The sequence below is a fragment of the Ornithodoros turicata genome, chromosome 4, assembly GCF_037126465.1.
Source record: "Ornithodoros turicata isolate Travis chromosome 4, ASM3712646v1, whole genome shotgun sequence".
NCBI lineage: Eukaryota > Metazoa > Arthropoda > Arachnida > Ixodida > Argasidae > Ornithodoros > Ornithodoros turicata.
The window spans coordinates 78,100,606-78,118,792 of record NC_088204.1 but is presented as its reverse complement, the minus strand read 5'-3'; the positions used below and the strand labels follow the sequence as shown (position 1 = coordinate 78,118,792).

Sequence of the window (18,187 nt, the reverse complement as noted above, 5' to 3'; positions counted from 1 at the left end):
TTCTTCGTCTTGCGAAGCTTTAATGACCGGGGAACCATTCGCCAAAAATAACTGCTTAAGTACTGCGACTCACCACACATGTTTGAATCGAGTTTTTTTTTTTTTTTTTGCTACAATGTGTTCATCAGAAGACATTCAAACAATTTTTACAATCGCGCCGCTTTTCTTAACAGCCTCGTCCACAGATTGTATTAACGTATCTTATAAGTCATACATATAGGGACATAAAAGTCCGTCCTTAAAAGCACGATTCTTTCCTCGCGACGCAGATATTTGTCACTGGAAAGTGGCGGAGAGATGATTAATGGCACGCAAATCACGCAAATCGCGCGTTACTTGCGCAGCGAACTAATTGTCTTCCTTCCGAGACACGAAACAAATCTTCCCTCTTCGCGCGCTTTTTTTTTTCCTTTCTCGCTTTCCCTTTCATTCACGATTTTATCAATAAAGGCAGAAATGTAGCAGTGTGAATCGGAGATCGATCGATAATGCGGAAATGATAACATCAGTCAGACGCGGTTAAGAACTTTCGTTTTATGCCACGGGGGGCGTCTCCGTCGAAGAGAGAGAAAGGAGGAGGAAACGTTTCCATTACGAATGCCAAATGATGCCCTAAGTGGTGCGTACAACGCTGCAGACTTTATTCCGCTCTGCCAGGCCTCTGTCGCAGTTATTATGTGATTGAGTGATTGATTATTATCAGCGTGGGCCTCGTGCAATTATATATTCGAGCTGCACGGCGATGATAGGTTGTTGTTGCTGATCCACGAAGTGCACGTACGTTGCAGAAGACGCTGTTATATACATTTTTTTTTTAGGCGCTAGAGCTGCAGAAACAGTAATTTCGAGAGAAATCGACCCGATTATTCGGACGATAATCGATCCAGGAGTAGACGTCTTGAGAAATCCGAAAACGTCAGACCATAATAATGCACCCCCGACAAGCAAACAACATACATTCCAAAAATCTATTCGAGAAGTTCGACCGGAACATGAATCAATTTACGTGCTGCGTTAACATGAATTGAAAACAGGACGCGGAAGGATAGATCGTGAGGGAAATAGATCGTGTTTTGAATGAAATTATAAGTAGGGGGTGATTTATAACGTCGTGAAGAGCGGCATTCTAGAGCGTTGTCGGTTCATCTTCCATCACAACATCGTCTTTTAAAGAAACAAGAAAAAGCTGCTATACAGAACTCCTTCGAGAAAGAACCCACAGTTTGCTCGCAGCGCTGCCCTGGCGGTAAGTGCTGTCACTAGCGTGTGGGAAAGCTGCAGAGGACATCGCGAAGTTTCTTGAGGAAAGAAAACCGAACTAAAAGTCCGCAATATGCCGTGTAGCGCATATGTAACTTTGCTTTCATTAATCGTTTCTGCATGACTCGAGTTTCACTGTTAGAAAATGTAGGAGCGTGCAATGCCTCACTGCGCGTGCGATGACGCATAGCGCGATGGTGGCGCCACAACGTAATCTGTACGAATCATACGCTCATCTGCTGTTTATTTATTTTATTTTATTTGTATTTTCAGGAGCCCATGAACGGCCAAGGGGCCTCCCTAATGGTGCACCATATAATACTTTGATACTTTATAAAACTGCTCAACGAATACTGAAAAAAAAAAAAAGAAGAAATACGTCAGAAATTTTCCTGTACAGTATAACCATTGTACGATTTTTTAGTCCAATGTTTTTTTTCTTTTTATTCCAGTCTTTACGTGGTCTCCTCGTTCTCTCTTTATCCCGTTCCATGTTTACGAGTTGTACTATCCAACCTCCTTATTTACGTCAGCTAACTTCTCCGTTTTTCTTCCCTCGTATCACTCGGGGAATAAAAGGCACCGAGGCAAGGCATCCCGACGGACGCGAAAAAGAAAAAGAAGAAGAACAAAAAAAAAAAAAAAGATTGCAACATATACGACAGCATGGCCGAAAGATAAATGACGCAAACTGTTGTCGACAAGAAGAATTACCTGCACCTTATTCCGGAAAATCGATCGCCATTGGCCTCACGGCGGCTAGCCATTCACAGCGTATCCATTGTGTTCCTAGGTTCTAACTTCTACGTACACAGGGATACCGCAAGAGAAAGTACCGGGCTTGTGATGAAGATAAAATGAATAAAATGAGTGTTTCGGAGCTAAGCTTTACCTTGTAGGCAGTACTGTATTGAAATTTTTTCTTTATGTGAAAGAAAAATTACCGCTTTGTCGACTTCTTTGCGGAAAAATCGTGAAAATAAAAAAGAAAGAAAGAAGTAAAGAAAGCATTGTATTTCACGCCAGACTATATACGCTATGCAAGTGGGTCAGCTATCTGCGCAGCTCTCCAGTTTCCCTCTTCCCCCATTGCCCGTGAAACGACTTCTCATTGGTCCCTCTCCCAAATGAGGGGTCTCGTGAGTGGACGGAAACTTCGTCACGTGGTATAACCAAGATTAAATCCTCTCCCCTGCGCAGAGCTTAACTACCATAGCGTATTGAGAAAAAAAAAATTTCTACGTGTCGCAGCTGGCGAGACAGAAACCCTGGAACGAAGCTTCCGCGTCAAGCTCTGACGTCAGAGAAGTGAGTCACGTGACCTCTCGCGCCGCCTCACTGGCAGAGATCTTCACTTGCGACCCCTGCTGCTCACTCATGCTCACTCACTCCCCGCTCAGCAGTCCTTTTGCTCACTCATCATACTCACTGACACCCTGCTCAGCTCAGAGTTTTCTCACTCATGCTCTCACTCCCCGCTCAGCTCTCAGTTTGCTCACTCTTGCTCAACTCATTTGCCACATTGAGCACGAGTGAACACGAATGAGCATGCTCATGAGTGAGTTTTGCCGAGGTATGCTCACTGGCGGAGACGCTTGCAGTGGTGTCACATTTTATCCGGCACAACTCGGGACCAAACGGGGCCAGCCCATTCCAAAGTAAGATATGCACTCGAGGGCATCGTTCTACGCTCGCGTAACTCGTTATAACGCTCTATAACGCACAACAACGGCAAGTCTGACAACATTGAGGTTCCACGACGACCTAACCCCATTTGGCCGTGCTCAATCGCTCATCGAATCCATTACCCGTCAAAAATGGCCGCTCAACCATTTTTACACATGCAGCGATTCTCCTCACCCAACCCTCGATAATCGCTTCGGTTCAAGAAGACGAAATGGACCTCCAATCGATAACACTTTAGAGAGGGGGGAAAAAAACATCGATACATCGATCTCAGTGACAGATGGGGATTACATAAAGGCTGCTGATGATGCCGCGCATGGTTGCAAACACGCTTACGATAAAAGCGAACATCATTTTTCTGGTCACCGCCTTTGAAAAAAAAAATAGTTTTCGTTGTCTATAGCACGAGATTTCTATCGATAAAAAAACTCAATTTATTATCGGGCCGCGGGACATTTGATGCGTGCGATGTTGTGACTTGCGCGTACAAGTCACGGCTAAATTCGGAGCGAGCGAAAGATAACGGGAGGTTTTAGTACGTCGTGGTTGCTGGAACGATATCCGATATATGTGAGAGCAGTTCGATATCGGCCTTCGTTTGTTTCGGACAGTTTTAGAACATCCGTTTAGACCTGCGATACATATTTCACTTTACCGCGTCGCTTTGACTTGCAAACACCTCAACATACTCTACTGAATACTATACTCAACGCGAATGAATGAAACAGGGTTTAGAGCATTGCGCCTAAGCATTGAGCTTAAGCGCCACTAGGGATTAGATCTCCTGTCTTACGAATCCTACGGAGTTTATACGTTCTTATACCGCGTGTCTCACATTATATGTTCTCCCCAAATACTCCTTCTCTGTGTGACGCGGAAGTATCACTAATTAATTTATAGTTTTCCGAAGTATGATGTCTTAGCGCGCGCAAATCTGCCACCCCCGTCTGGCAACTCCTCTCTGAAGCTGTTGGCAATCTTCCAACGTGGCACGGCGAGCGGGAAGGTGCGCGCGCCGTTGCTAGGAGACAGACGTCAGAGCGCGTGTTGATGTCACGTACTTTTGCAGAATCCGAAACAATGAATGTTTGCGTTATGACGTGAAAACGTTTGGTAGCCAGGTCAAAGTTTACGGTGTACGGTGGTACTCTCTCAGATACACACACGCAGGGCCGGCGACAGAGGGGGTCAGTTGGGGATGGAACCAAGGGGCCTGCCGGACCCAAGGCCCGACATGCGTCCGAGTTACACACATGTACGCGCACACGCACGCACGCGCACACAGAGGACACTCGTCCTCTACTCTGTCTACTCGTCCAGCCCTATGCATTCGCACTTTGCATTGTGCTGCCTGGAAAGTAATCCCTCAATCTCCGACCCGAAGAAAAACAAAGAGAGACGCCCCCATGAAGAAAAAAAAAAGAAAAAAAATTCAGAGAACGTAAACGATATCGCCCTCTCGGTAAATAAAACTGCAATATATTTTTCAACCGCGCCGAGGAAAAGGAAAAGAAGTCGCCGTGATCGAAGGGACCCCGCGGTGACAACAATCATTACAGAGTACCAATATAGGTACAATCAATGTCCGCGTGCGTGGTACACACACAACTGCAAATGCTGAGAGGCCGACGGGACGACGTACGGCGTTCGCTGTAATCCTGTATCTCGCGTCTGTTATCGCATTCTACGAATTTTCACCGATCGTATAGTGTGTACCAGGTACGTGCTGTTTATGTAGTATAGTCATTTTTTGCACAGATGAATGGGTCCGGCAAGTGTGTTGACGGAGAAGATCGTATATATGCGCTGTCTCCTGGCAACAAGTTGTTGTTGGCCGCAGGCGGTCGTTCGGGAACAGCGTCCAAATGAAGCGTTTCATCTAATTGACATGTGCTGGCAACATTAGCGATAGTGCGTATGCGGGAGTTCAAGTGAGTATGACGGGGTTGCTGTTTGAGAGAGTACGCATGTGGGGGACGGGCTGGGTCTGAATCGTGTCACGCCCGCGCATGCACGAGGACACTTGGATGACGCGAGGGTCATGAACAGTCGTGACGTCATAGGGTACGCGACGTTGTATCACGTGAGTACAGTGTATAGTCATGATCTGCATTGATGCATCGTGTCAATGGTAAACACCAGGTGTCGCTGCTGTAGCATTTGAACCGTTGTTTTACCGTCAAGCAGCGCTATACTCCGAACTAAGGCAGGCGTAGATCTGATTAGTCGACTTTAAGTACCGTACGGAGCGTGCTATCCACAAGACCATGTTCCGCGTCAGGAAAATCATGAATCCGACCCTGGAGTAGAGCGACTCTCCCCAACCACCACCACCACTTTCTGGGTGTCTCCCCAATTAATTCTAGATGGTTATCGAACACAATTAGCGCGAGCGCTACAGTTAAGACTTGGCAACGCCCAAGCAATTATGAGAGGACGGCAGTCGACAAAAAAATGGACGAATCACGCCATTGGCACTCGCTGACTCGTCGTCAACAGTTGTCTTTGGAGTTTGGAGCATCATCCGTGGTTTTACGTGGCGAGACAACAAGGTGTCCTATAGACCTGTTGCTCTGGGCCAGGTGGCGCAAGTGAGCAGCAACATCAGCGCCCCAAATTATGCAACACTCCCTAGTTTAGCAGACGACGCGGCACTTTCAAATTCACGGTCCCGAGTTGTTCGCAGTTTTCAAGAAGCACCGCTTTTTCTGTGGATTTCCTGCAGGTTTTGTAGCTTTCCTTGGCACCATACCGTTTGAAACACCATGCAAAACCCGCTGATGAAACTCCTTACTGTTTGGATCCCTGGCCGCTTGGGCCAGAAATGGCGCTGTGCAAACTTCAGTGCAACAGCCCCATAGGTCTGGAGTTGTTGCAAGCTGTACCTCCTGCAACTTGCTTAACGGTGCAGCTCCTGTGGCGTACCTTGAGATTGTTGAACGTGAAAGAAAGACGTGAATTCTGCTTTCGTTTTGGGCGTTAGGAATGACGAGTGATTTCAGTTTGCCAAGATAAGTGAATATTTTTTTTTTTTCTGACGCGCACAAACGAACGGTTATGGCTGCGTGGCTTCGTTGAGAAGCACGCGACCTCAACGCATCCATTTTCGGCTTTAAAGGCACGGCTGGGAGGTTATGCCGGAAGACCGAGTTTCGAAACGCACACACGTTTCTCTAACATAACCTGCCTTGAATATGTATACTGCTCACGACTAGTGAGCTCAATACCTTAAGGGAGCAACGGGGGTGACGTTTAGCGTGGCTCGAAACACTGCCTCATCTGCCAAGCTGTCCACCAGGAGCCGCCACGCGAAATATTTTCGCTCTGCGATGTATTATAGAGAGCAGCCGCGGACGGCCGATATGATCCTCGCGTGGCGTATAGGAAAGCCCCCGTGCCTCCCCCCCCCCCCCTTCGTTTCTTTATTCTCAGCGCAGGCACCGCTCATACCTGCTTGAGCTGAACCGCTCTACGTGACCAGTCACGTGCCTGGGGACCAGATTACGTCACGACGTTCTCTCGTTCTCCGATGTGCTTTTTTCACGAGGGGAGGATCTTTTTAAAGGTGTGCGGAACCCCGCGCGAGCTCTGCGGGTCACCTGCACTCGTGGGTGTTTCGCCGGAGCTCATTTTATTCGTCGCGGAACACGCCGAAGTGGACAAAAAAAGGCATTGGGGGCTCATCTCAGTCGGGTTTTAAGGCGTACAGAGTATTGTCCAAATTAGAATCTCAGTGGGGGGACGGTGTCTTAGCCACGCGATGTCTGGCAGTTCCCGGATCGGATTATTTCATCGGATTTGCCTTAATTTTTGCGCGCGTAGCAGCGAGGAAGGAATCAATACCCGCTCGTGCTACCTAATTGCCTTTCTCGTGCCTGGCGTTTCTTGGACTGGTCGATGTCGGGGCCCATGTTGTGAAAGCGGCGTATCTCTCATTGTATACGACGTCGCCTGAGTCACTTTCAAATTTTCAGTCTCACATGTTCGCTTAGGCCTGCTAGTGCGTTGCTTGGGGGGGGGGGGGGCAGCACAAATCTTACATCGCCGAGGGCCCCGCCCTGGTATCGACCAAAGCGTTGGTACTCTGTAATAGTGGTCAGGTGGTATCATAAACCCTCCCGATGAATGACAAGTAAAACCTTACTTAACCTCGTGTGACTTGTTTTACCCTGGACAAAGTATGCTAATTCTTCTCCCGTGCATTATCCTACAAAGCACGTAGGACATCGGGAGGAACCCAAACTGGCTCCCCCGCACGAGCCCTGCTAGGGCGGGAGGCTACACGCCGTCCGTCACGGCTATCTCCTAGCATGCTGCCTGTTTACCTACGTGCCTCGTGTGGCTTTCGGCACCTTCGTCAAAGTCTAAGCAAAAATACAGCGATATATGACGAGCAACTCAAAGATCGAGAATAGACACGTCGGCTCGGAGCAATGTCCTCTTATTGCTACCTGTCTGCATATTCAGTGCTAATAAGCACCCTACGCGACGAAATAAGCAGGTGATAGATAGAGTGTGGACACCCTAGCAACACAGTGGAAGACCGCATGACACGTGGAAACAGCCGCCCAGACCTTCCAGCAGTGTTGTACCCGCTACCCGAAAAAGGTAGCGCAATACCGATAAGCGCTACCTGAGCAAAAGGTAACGAAATCCCGATATCGTTACACGTACCTAAAAGTAGCGGAATACCGCTACCGTAACCCGTAACGCGATACTTCATGCGCTACTTTTTAGGAAAGAAACAAATAGTATCGTTGATGACGTACTTCAAACGTCTTAAAATAATAAAGTAAAACAATATCTCAAAATAATAAATCGACGTCCAATGGAGGTTACACGTAGGTTGCCTGAAGGCTAAAATTTTGAAAACCGTTTTTTTACAGATGTACTAAAGCCTACTTGGTATCCTGCATATCTTTTTCTCTTTCTCTAAAGCAAATAAAGCACAAAGCAAGTCTACCGATAAAAGGCTCAGCAGCTTTGTCACAAAAAGAACTCGGATTGCCCGGAACGAGAAGTTAGTAAACATACCATGGTGTGCTTTTTCAAATTGGACGTTGACTTCCTTGACGCACAGATAAAGCTTTCCCACCGAGGCGCATAGTAGACATCTGAACACCACGCTACTGTTTTGTACTGTAGCAGGCCATGGTCCCTCCATTGCACCGGACAAGAAGGCAACTGTCAAGCACCTGAGCGTACGTGGTGCAATGTCATGTGGAATGTCGTGACTCATAGCTAGCGAGGACGGCTCCAGAATGGAGTGACGTCAGTTTGCAGACAACTCCGACAACGCATCAAATCTTCAGGAAGGTTCATCCCAAATAGGGAACACGTGGAGGACACATCCTCTTTGTAAGATAACGGCCTCTGTGCCCTCCTTTCGGCTATTTGCCCGGTCTTCCCAGAATGAGTTGTGATATCGGGCAGCTTGATCGAAGGCAGGCAGAGTGGAGGTTTGATGATAGGTCGAAGTCGAGTTGTCGCGAACCCCAGCTCGGAAAGTAGCGGTAGCGCTCAAAGATTGCGCTACTGCAAATTTGTAGCGGAAGTACTTCTTTCGTTACCAGTTTAAAAAAGTAGCGCGATCTCTACTCCGCTACCGAAAAAAGTAACGGATACGGTAACGCCGTTACTAGTAGCGGCGCTACGTACAACACTGCCTTCCAGGATGAACGAAAGGCTCCTTTCACAATGTGTGTGGTTGTTTCCACGTCTCCCATTCACAGGGCGCTATTTATATTTTGATCAACATGATTCGAACACTTTGTCTCTCTTTACAGGCAACATGTTGTCGTGGATGATCAACCGGAAGCGGCAGCTCGACATGCAGGAACAAGTTCTGCGTCGGGACCAAGAGGTGAACGCCCTGGAGTACGAGATGAAACGACGCGCACTCCAGCGGGACATGCACGACCAGCGACGTCTGGCAGCCACGCGAGGGACTGTCTTCTGCATCGTGGGCTGCGGCCTAGGCCTCGCGGGTCTCGGCGTAGCCCTCACGTGTACGGGCATTCTACGGTTCCCGGGACCCCGTGGGGCTCCGTGGCTGGTGACTGGGCCAACTTGCATCGTCATGGGCATCCTGGTCCTTCTGCTCTCTGTCGAAACGATACTGAAATGTCGCCGAGCGCAGCGTTTGCAACAGTCGGATTCCAAAGAAACTTTATTGGAGAGAGCCATATTTTTCCACAAACCTAAAGTGAAGCCGGGCCAGCAGGATACGGACATCGACGCCAAAGCTGTCTGTGACAGTCCCAGGAAGCCTTTAGTGTTGGATCCTCAGAAACTTGTGGAACCTCTGGAGGTAGCAGCTTGATATTTAGAATGTGATGACTTGCCCCGATGAATGAAGTGGTGCTTGCGCACTTTGCGGCTGTGGTGCAGGGCTGCGCGCAGAAGATTAACGCCCAGAAAGCTAGCAGGAAGGTGCCATTGACTGTGGAGATCCGCGCGGTTCACTGCGAGTGGACTGGCAGGCGTAAATGCGAGAACCATGTACATAGAAGAGTAAGAAGTAGTGTGCAGGCTGATCGTCACTGAGGTTTCCTTCAACATGAGCGGTTCGCTACCGAGTGCCTTGGCTTTCGCCATTTAGACATTGCAACGTGTGCGGTTCTTAGCCGCTGTTGTTAAGACCTTGAACTCAGACACCGGCATGGTGCATTTCGCAAAGAAACCAAGCAAACGTCCAAACGTGCAAAGTGACTACACAAATCCAGTGAATCACTACGTAACCTCGGATTACACGTACATGCCACCTGTGACAGTGTGTGTTTGTGTGTGTGTGCAAGTGGTGACCTCCTGGAACAGCGTATTTTTAATACCTTTTCTGCTCTAGCTGCTGGAACACACGCTTGTTTAGTTGTTCAAAACTCGTGCTATAAGTGTTTTCTGCCTGCCGTTACGTTTCATTCCGTTATGCTTAGCCTGAAAGCCAGTGAGGGTGCATGCAATACTTGGGTGCTAATCGCAAAGACGCGCGAGCCATGAGCCCCGTGGACTAAAGGAAAGGGGGTGCTCTAAAGAATATTCGAGAGGAGGGAAAATCGTGAAGCAAGTGCGAATGAATATGAGATGCGTTATGGCCTCTTCAGATACTTGTGTCACGTAACCCGAGATGACCAATGAGAGGGATTTGCTCGCGCCACTTTAGGATCCCCTTTGACACACTGCAGGCACATTCTATACAGGAATTATCAAGACTAACCAACGAGAATGAAGACGAACGAAAAACTAGCGATGGCGTCCCATGACTACATGCCCGCAGCTTCAGGCGGACTCACTTCTTAAGAAGTCTGTGGGGAATTTTTGTTCGCAGGGTTCTCGTAAACCTCGCTAAATTTCTACACGAACCAGGTACAGGCGTGTTCTCCTCGAGTTTATCTAGGGAATGACACATTTTCGAAGGCGTGACGCGATCCACTGATTTTTGGCGAATTAAAGTTTGTCAAATTTTCAATACATGGGAGTCTATGGGAGAGGTAACAAGATCGCTTCTCTCGGCCCGCCCGCCCGCGATATTCGGGTCAAAATGATGTCATTCCCTACAGTAACAGTCGGGGGATTGATCGCAATCGACAAATTCGACGAGCTTACTACAGTTTTCCAGATCCCTGCGAATGAAAATGATGGCTTTGTCGTTTGTTATCACGTTCTGGACGCTGGCACCGATTGCATTACTTCCTAAAGCTCGGGAGAAAAGCGAAGCGAAGAAAACAATTTTTGGCGACGGTACAGTCAGCTCTCTCCGGAAGCGGGCTTTAACTAGACCGCACGAGTCCGCCTTCAGCTTAAAATATCAGACTATATTCCCATCCCATTTTCGAGTCGCGACAGGTACTCATACTACACTGTGTCACTCATTAATGCCAGGCTATCGCTTCATTCATCATTGTTAAATGACAGCGAATTCTATATACCGCCCTGAGTTTAAAGGAACAGTGAAAGGCCCTTCTGAAAATTTTCCGTTTTTGGCTGCGGCGGAAGCTCTGCAACAAACAACATGAGCTCTTGCGCAACAACGTTAACCGTGGCTGACCTCTGGCGCGAGGACGAGGTCTCCGATATTCACACCCTCTAGAAACCCTTCCCCTCCTTCAGAGAGTCTGTAAGAGAATGAGTGAGGCTGACGTCACTGCGCGTCGTATAGAGAGTACGCCGCATCCGCGGCTGCTCACTACGCTGATGCTACGTCACGCTGATCTGATTGCGTCACGTCCAGGGATCGTGCCGTGCCTTCAAGAACCCGCCGTATCGCTCTTGGCTGCTTTTTTAGGGCGTTCTTACAAAAATAAAGTTCGCAGCGGGGAGTTTATTTTGAAGCACTCTACGAAAACGATACGATAAAGCAATTGGCTTATCGTGTTTCCAGAACCGTTATCGTGAACCCCTTTCGGTTTACTAAAACTCGCTAGTGATAAGATACCGTTCAGCGACAACATTTTGCATGGTGGCTCCTTGCAAGTGTCATTTCACTGCTTCTTCGAGAGATGAACGCCATTTTCGGAGTATTTTTCCACGAACTGGAGAGGTGAAACTTTGCCCAAACATTGTGTGTCATGAAATGTATACATAGTGCAAACACTTTCTTTGAATGCTACTAGTCCGGTTACGCTGCACCATTTTATACGATGACAGTAGGAAAATCTCCCAGGACCACAAGAAACACGTGGCACGTCAATTGTGTGTACCAGGCGAAGCGTCAAGATGCTATTCCTGTAAAACGCTCTTGTGATGTACTGATGATACATGAACACCACAAGTACTGCAAAGAAATGCAATGTTCTTCGCTTAGCATTTTCTGCATCAGGTACGAAGAAGAGAGCTTTAGCGCATCGTACGCTATTGCCTTTGCGTACGTAAGCGATAGCGTTGGTGGTTCTGCGCATGCGCAGAACAAAAAAGAGAGCTCCGCGCATTGCGCGGAGCCACAAGGCTATTCCTTACGTACGCAACGGCGATATAACGTACGATGCACTAAAGCTCAGTAATGTTCCCTCGATTTGGTTCTTGATACGTCCACCAGAGGCGACACCTCCACGATACTTTGTCGTTCCCTTATATCACGAATATAACGAAACCGAAACCAGCGATGAAATTACGAAACGAACACGTCCACAACGCTTATTGCGATTATCGTTATATATATATATTGAAACGAGAATACAACGTGCAAGAATAGATTGTGTTAGTAAACCGTTGATTACTTGGGCTTCCGAAGTATACCGTATCTACCGCACCCAATCAAGGGATAAGACTGAGTTACGGATGATTCGGTGTGTGCGATAACTTCACGGTGACGTTATCTATTTTTTTTAATTCCGCGTCAGCGCCGCGAAGCAACCGTGGCTGTAAGCGGCATACAGACGTCGACAGATGGAGAGAGGACAGCAGGAAGGAGTGGGGGATAGGGCGGTTGGTATGCGTTCTGTGCTACATCCATCTGGAAAGCCTGCCGGAAAACCCAAGGGGAAACCTCACGCAGCACAGCTGGTGGTAGGACACGAACCCACCACCTCCCACGCTTTAGCACGACCTCGGAGTAACCATCAACGTGCGGACGATTCCATCCACTCGGCCATCCCACGACCTACCAGATTATAACGACCATGTCATAGACACCCCTTCCCAGCGCCGCAATTGGAGGCTAGCGGTGGCGCTACTCATCGGCCCGGGTATTGCTTCCTCAATTTCTGCAATACTTTGTATTTCAGCTTACTTTAGTATTTTTGTACAAGCGGTGGATGTCCCACGGAAGATGTTTCATTCTAAAGTTGATTATCATCATCATTCTACGCGTTTTCATAGGAGACGTTGCTGTCGTCTGCTACGGTAGCCGTACATCCGCTTCTGCGCGTTCAAAATTCAAATTTCCATTGTCCAATCATGATGTAGATCTCGCGGGCCGATGAGTAGCGCCCATAGCGGATCGTGCGGACGGGCTCCTCATAGGCGTTGCCGATTATGACGTGGTCGTTATAATCTAGTAGGTCGTGGGCCATACCGCTGGTTATCAACGGTATACAGACACGGACTCTTCTAACGGTCAGTGCTCCCTACTGTCCTTAGCTAATCACTCAATTCTGTAATGGTATTGTCCATAGAAATCCTTAGGGTTCAGACAGTTTCCTTTTGTCTTTGGGGAGAGAGTACATGAGTATGGAAAGTTAAACCCACTCTCCAACTTCAAACTGCAAGGTTCATATGGCTAACCACGAGAAAGTGTCTGATGCAAAACTCGGATACTCTCAACGCCACAGTACGGTATGGTTGCTTTTCCTTCCCGAGGCCGGACACGTCTATTGGCCAGTAGATAGATTACATCTCAGACTACAACTTATGTCCAACAGTGTTGCCAGGACCTCAAAAGAGGACGACACACCAACTGTTATTGACATGGTTCGGTGCGGGCAGTAGTAAAGCGATTATACGGAAACTTTCGCCACACACACACACACGGTCCCGGAGGGCCACAGTGACCGACTCAAAAAGGGGAGGAGGCTGCCGTCCCTCGTGTATTTTTTTTTTTTTTTCACAGTATGGGAGCTCCACAATATCGTACTCTTGTCGTAAAGATTTAAAAAATCATTCGAAGCGAGAACGAGCAATTGCTCTGCTTTCCAGGAGGGCTGGAAGCAGCGAGTGCATTGTCAACGCCACCCTGACTAAACAGGAAGCCCCACCAATCACAGCCATACTTTCACTGGCCGTAACCATGGAGACCGGGCGCCATCAGTCGCACGGGCAGCCACTTGTAGCTACAGGCCGCGTGTGTTTGAAATCGTCTGCGACGTTTGGTTGACGCAGATGACACAGCGGCTTCATGTCAAGACGGCATTGCCCGGGAGCTCTTTATCATAGGAGGCACAAACATCGTATGTCTGCATGCACACAATAGAAATTACATGGCGTCCACCTACAGCTTTGGAAAGTTCCCAGGCTATACCCTTGCGACAAGTGGATTGGCGCGTTCCCCGAGACTCCTGTGCCTTACATCCGGGTACTTCGAAATTATATTCGGAGTGAATGAAAGATAAACATGCGATTTCCCTGCAGATACCACTTAAAAAAAAAAAAAGCCAAGTAATGCTTCTTTCACACGTTATATGATCAGCGCATCCTTCGGACCCTAGCAGGTGCGCAAACCTTTTTGGACACAATTTTTTTGGCGTGAGTTCGCTCTCTTTGCTGTGTATAATATATTTACGATAAAATAAAGCCATTTATTTAATCACGCATTATTCCTATCGACTACATATTTACGCATGTTTGATCCTTGTGTCCAGTCCCCACTTGATGAAGCCTGACATGACGTCACGGGGCATATGGTGACGTCGAGGACGTCGGAGAGAGCACGTTTTTCGTGTTCTCACTATACGGAAAGCTTGCCGTTATGTCTCGCGGTTGATGACACTCTTCATGTAGTGAGCGTGCAATTGCTCCTCATTTCGATACTTCTGCGCATTTAGCAGACGACACTTTGCAGACGACGCTGTCAGCGTCTTTTCCTGTCGTCTGCTACGGAATATCTTGTGGCGGCAGATGTTGTATCCACCCGACCATGCCGCTGGTGATGTCTCGTTTCGCTACTTCGGCTTCTTGACGTAAAACACTTGTGTGGTGGAGAGCGCCAAAGGGGATTACCTGCCACACAATATGCTAAGAACCAATGAGCGAGCGCGCTATTTAATTTGTGGTTTAATGCGTTGTCGGACTACACAATGAGCCTCTCCCAGTTTCATAAATGCCCAGTGCTCTACGAGTTCGAAACAGGGACAGACTAGACTAGTTAAAAATAGGTGCAATGTTTAAAAAAGGAGAGAAATAACATCTAAAATGCAAGACTAAGACTGGAACAGTAGTAAACTAAGATTACAAATTAATTTTAAGGCCAACTCATCATGTAAGCAAAACTTTGTTTCGAGAATGAAAGAACATTAGACGTACAATCACTGAGCTCTCGGCAGACAATCAAACAAAAAAGCAGGGCACGTGCCAAGATGCTCCATCAAACGATAACGTAAAGTGAAACAAATATATGAACACATGTCCATTAATAAACTCAACAACCACCAGCGAGCTCGGAACCACTATAACTACATTAACGCAGTTCTTCTGGAAGCTTCATCTCGCGATCTTCTGCCCACTTGAGCAGATCCCGGTGTTTCTTGCTCAGTTCCTCCACTTCCAGCGCTAACGAATCAACCTTGCGGCGGAGCTCAGTGTTGCTAGACGCCAGTGTCATCTTACGCTTCTCCAGGGCAAATATTTGCAACTGGCGGCGATCTCGAGAGGCAGCTGCGTAGCCCCTGTTCTTCAGGCTCCTCCTCCTCCGCCTGAGCCCCCACAGGGCACTGGTGCCCAGTCCCAAAGCGCCTACCATACCGTTGAGAACGCGGACGGGCAGTCGCTGGAGCTCCTCGTCCGTTAGGCCCAAGCTGCGCATGCACGCCAGGGCAACCTTGTCCTCCCGAGAACCGTTCTCGGCGTGCCACACGTCCGACGCTGCCAGCAGCTGATTCGAACTCTTCGCACTTTCTGGTGGACGGCGCACAGCGTTCGTGACTCTGAGGGACAGGTCCTGAGGCTGTTCCTCTTCAATGGGAAGTAGCCTGGGAGGGATGTCCTGGCGGTAGTCAGGGCAGAGTTCAGGGCACCCCAGGTAAGGGTCGAGAAGGTGGCTGAGTAGCAAGGCCGGAGGCAAAAGATGCCGCATGGGACGAGGATCCGGCAGGTCTTCCCCGTATAAGGTATCTGGGCAGTGATGTGGCAATATGAAAGATGAAAGTCTCTGATGAAAAGGTTAGCTAGCTGTAGGACTCGAACCCATATCTTCTGGATTGCCGGTCCAGGGCTCTACCAATTGAGCTAAGCTAACACGCCTTCTCAGCGACTTCCAGGGTGCGTCATCTGAAGGGACAAACCAGCTACTCTCTCTCTCTCATGTTGTTCCAGCCTCAGAACATCACCCAAGCAGCACAATGTACTGAAAGTCGAGTGCAATAGGGGTGGACGGTATGTATCTTATCAACGTTCTTTAGTGTCACGAGTCTGTTCAAGGCCTTCCACCTATCCGTCCACCCCTATTGCACTCGACTTTCAGTACATTGTGCTGCTTGGGCAGTTATTTCATATTTAACATGCGGCAATATGTTTGTTGGTTTAACGAAGGGAACATTTGTGTGCACCTTGAATGCTATACTATATTTTCAAGTAATTCTTTAATTGCTGACCTTCTGTTAACTCTTTTCTGCAACGTTTCTGGTCTCTGGTAGTTTGAAACAAAGAATTAAGCTGCGCTACTTGCAAAACATGTGGGCAAATCGTGAACATTATATATATATATATATATATACTTGAAATCATTCTTTCCAGATTTCTTGTGACGTTTCCTTCCACGTTATACAATAAATATTCAAACGCAAACGACACTATAGACGCTATAGCGTCTTGAGGCTAAACGCACCCAAAGTCGTAGAAAGAAGACGACAGTGTGAGAGCGCGCATCACCGGAACATCCCCAGAAAAGGGAAACCGCCGTGGTCTGGCTTTGAAGACCTTGCATAGTCTCATATTTCGAACTACGTTACTCAAATGACGACGTTAACAGAAAAATATACGGAGACGCAAGCCCCCGTCAGCGCTTGCCACCACTCCAACGTCCATATTGAAATGGTTATAAACTTGAGTTGCCAAGTCTTGAGGAACCGACCCTTGAGTTGCGTCGTTCAACAAAGATGTGCAAGCTAATACCCTCGCAAGAAACTATCATAACACGCAACGACTCCAATGTGACAAGCGAACAATTCACATTCAAATAAATATATTGTATTGTCTGTGTCACGCGGTACGGATGGTTCGACAGTGCATGAGGACGTGATGTTCTAACCTCTAGCCTTCGACTTCGAAATCCCTCTACTGAAAGAACACATGCCGCGACAAAACATACACGAGGAAAGTTGCATGACAACACAAGACAACTGCAAACAGTGTCGCAAACTAAAGTGCGTCATGGCCGCCCCTACATCACAGAGCCGGAGCGGCTCGTCTTGTCAAGCTCCAGACGCGTTTCTGCTACCTGCTTTGTTCGTGAACAAGACCCTCCGCAAAAGCCCAGATACAGCAGCAGATTGCTAACGCGCAAAAGCCGAGATATTCTTTTACACCACATCCGCGCTACAGCACATTATTCAGCACAGCGTCCTACATGTCCCTGACGTGGTTACATGAACGCCCACTAATTTCCGTATCATGTGAGCATTCTACGGATAAAGCAAGAAAGAAAACCGTGTCGGAGAACGCAACGAACACCACATGTTTGTTTTGAAATTGCACCCCGCCAGCCCTAGAAAAACACGAGGTACACTACCTTGTTTGACCATTTTGAGGTGAGGAAGCGGGGCCGCTCTGGTGACACAAGCACAAAATGTCACTATTACGCGTGTAGACAAAGGAAAACTCGGGAAAACCTGACACGTAACGACAAATCGGCAACTGAAATCTCAAACACGAGCGCGCACCTTAGTATTGCGTCTGAAACAAGATGCGCACTTTCTTATCAGCATGCTTATCTTCCGGAGTCGGGCACAAGACGCAGACGCACAGATAAAGAGCACTGGATGGTAGAATTGGAAGATTGAGCGCTGCATGCTGTCGTCTGATTAACTCCCGTGGCTTTCGTCGTCTGCTAGCGTAATAAGGCTGTCGTCTGCATACCGCGGCTTGTCTGCCATTGCACGCGTAGGGGATATCATTGCTTTCTGCTCTGCTCGTGATAATTTCCGTGGTAAGATAGCGTAGCAAGACACATACCTGATCATGATTATTGCAGTGGGCTTGCTGAGGAAGATAATTATATACGGGAGCAACCGTCTTCCCGATCCCGAAGATCAGATGACGTGGGGCCTTGTGAGGCACACTGGCGTAGCCAGAAAGGGGGAGGGGGGGTTAGAGGGTTCAAACCCCTCCTGAAATCATACCTATGGTTGTGCATTTGAGAGAGGGAAACGAGGGGGAAACCCTCCTTTCCTACGTAATGTCCCCATAGAACCCCTCCGAAAATATTCTTCTGGCTACGCCGCTGGTGGGGCGCCTTATAGGTGGTGGTTGCAAGTACGGGGCTGGCACATGGGGAATTCCCGGGATTTTTTTCCAAAGGAGGGAAAAATATTTCCAGAGTGGGGAGAGTCATAGCGTGCCATCCCTCACCTCTTTTCCTGGAGTCGGACGGGTTTAT

At 48.1% G+C, this 18,187-nt stretch overlaps 2 protein-coding genes across 2 annotated transcripts; one reads left to right on the top strand and one right to left on the bottom strand.

Annotated features, from left to right (window-relative positions):
• The first annotated feature begins 4,808 nt into the window (after nt 1-4,808).
• LOC135393518 (uncharacterized) lies at nt 4,809-11,789 on the top strand. The gene is made up of 2 exons (XM_064623927.1): nt 4,809-4,877; nt 8,733-11,789. The coding sequence occupies exon 2, from the start codon at nt 8,738-8,740 to the stop codon at nt 9,266-9,268; it is 531 nt and encodes a 176-aa protein (XP_064479997.1). The 5' UTR covers nt 4,809-4,877; nt 8,733-8,737; the 3' UTR covers nt 9,269-11,789.
• A 3,058-nt stretch (nt 11,790-14,847) lies between these two features.
• On the bottom strand, nt 14,848-17,632 carry LOC135391992 (transcription factor MafB-like). The gene is made up of 2 exons (XM_064622594.1): nt 17,321-17,632; nt 14,848-15,705 (listed from the first exon to the last, which is right to left on the bottom strand). Exons 1-2 carry the CDS (start codon nt 17,331-17,333, stop codon nt 15,053-15,055), a joined length of 666 nt encoding a protein of 221 aa, XP_064478664.1. The 5' UTR covers nt 17,334-17,632; the 3' UTR covers nt 14,848-15,052.
• Nucleotides 17,633-18,187: the final 555 nt, after the last annotated feature.

Bases quoted from the DNA above. Each gene is read 5' to 3' on its own strand.
- LOC135393518 (XM_064623927.1), top strand. From the start codon at position 8,738: ATGTTGTCGTGGATGATCAACCGGAAGCGGCAGCTCGACATGCAGGAA.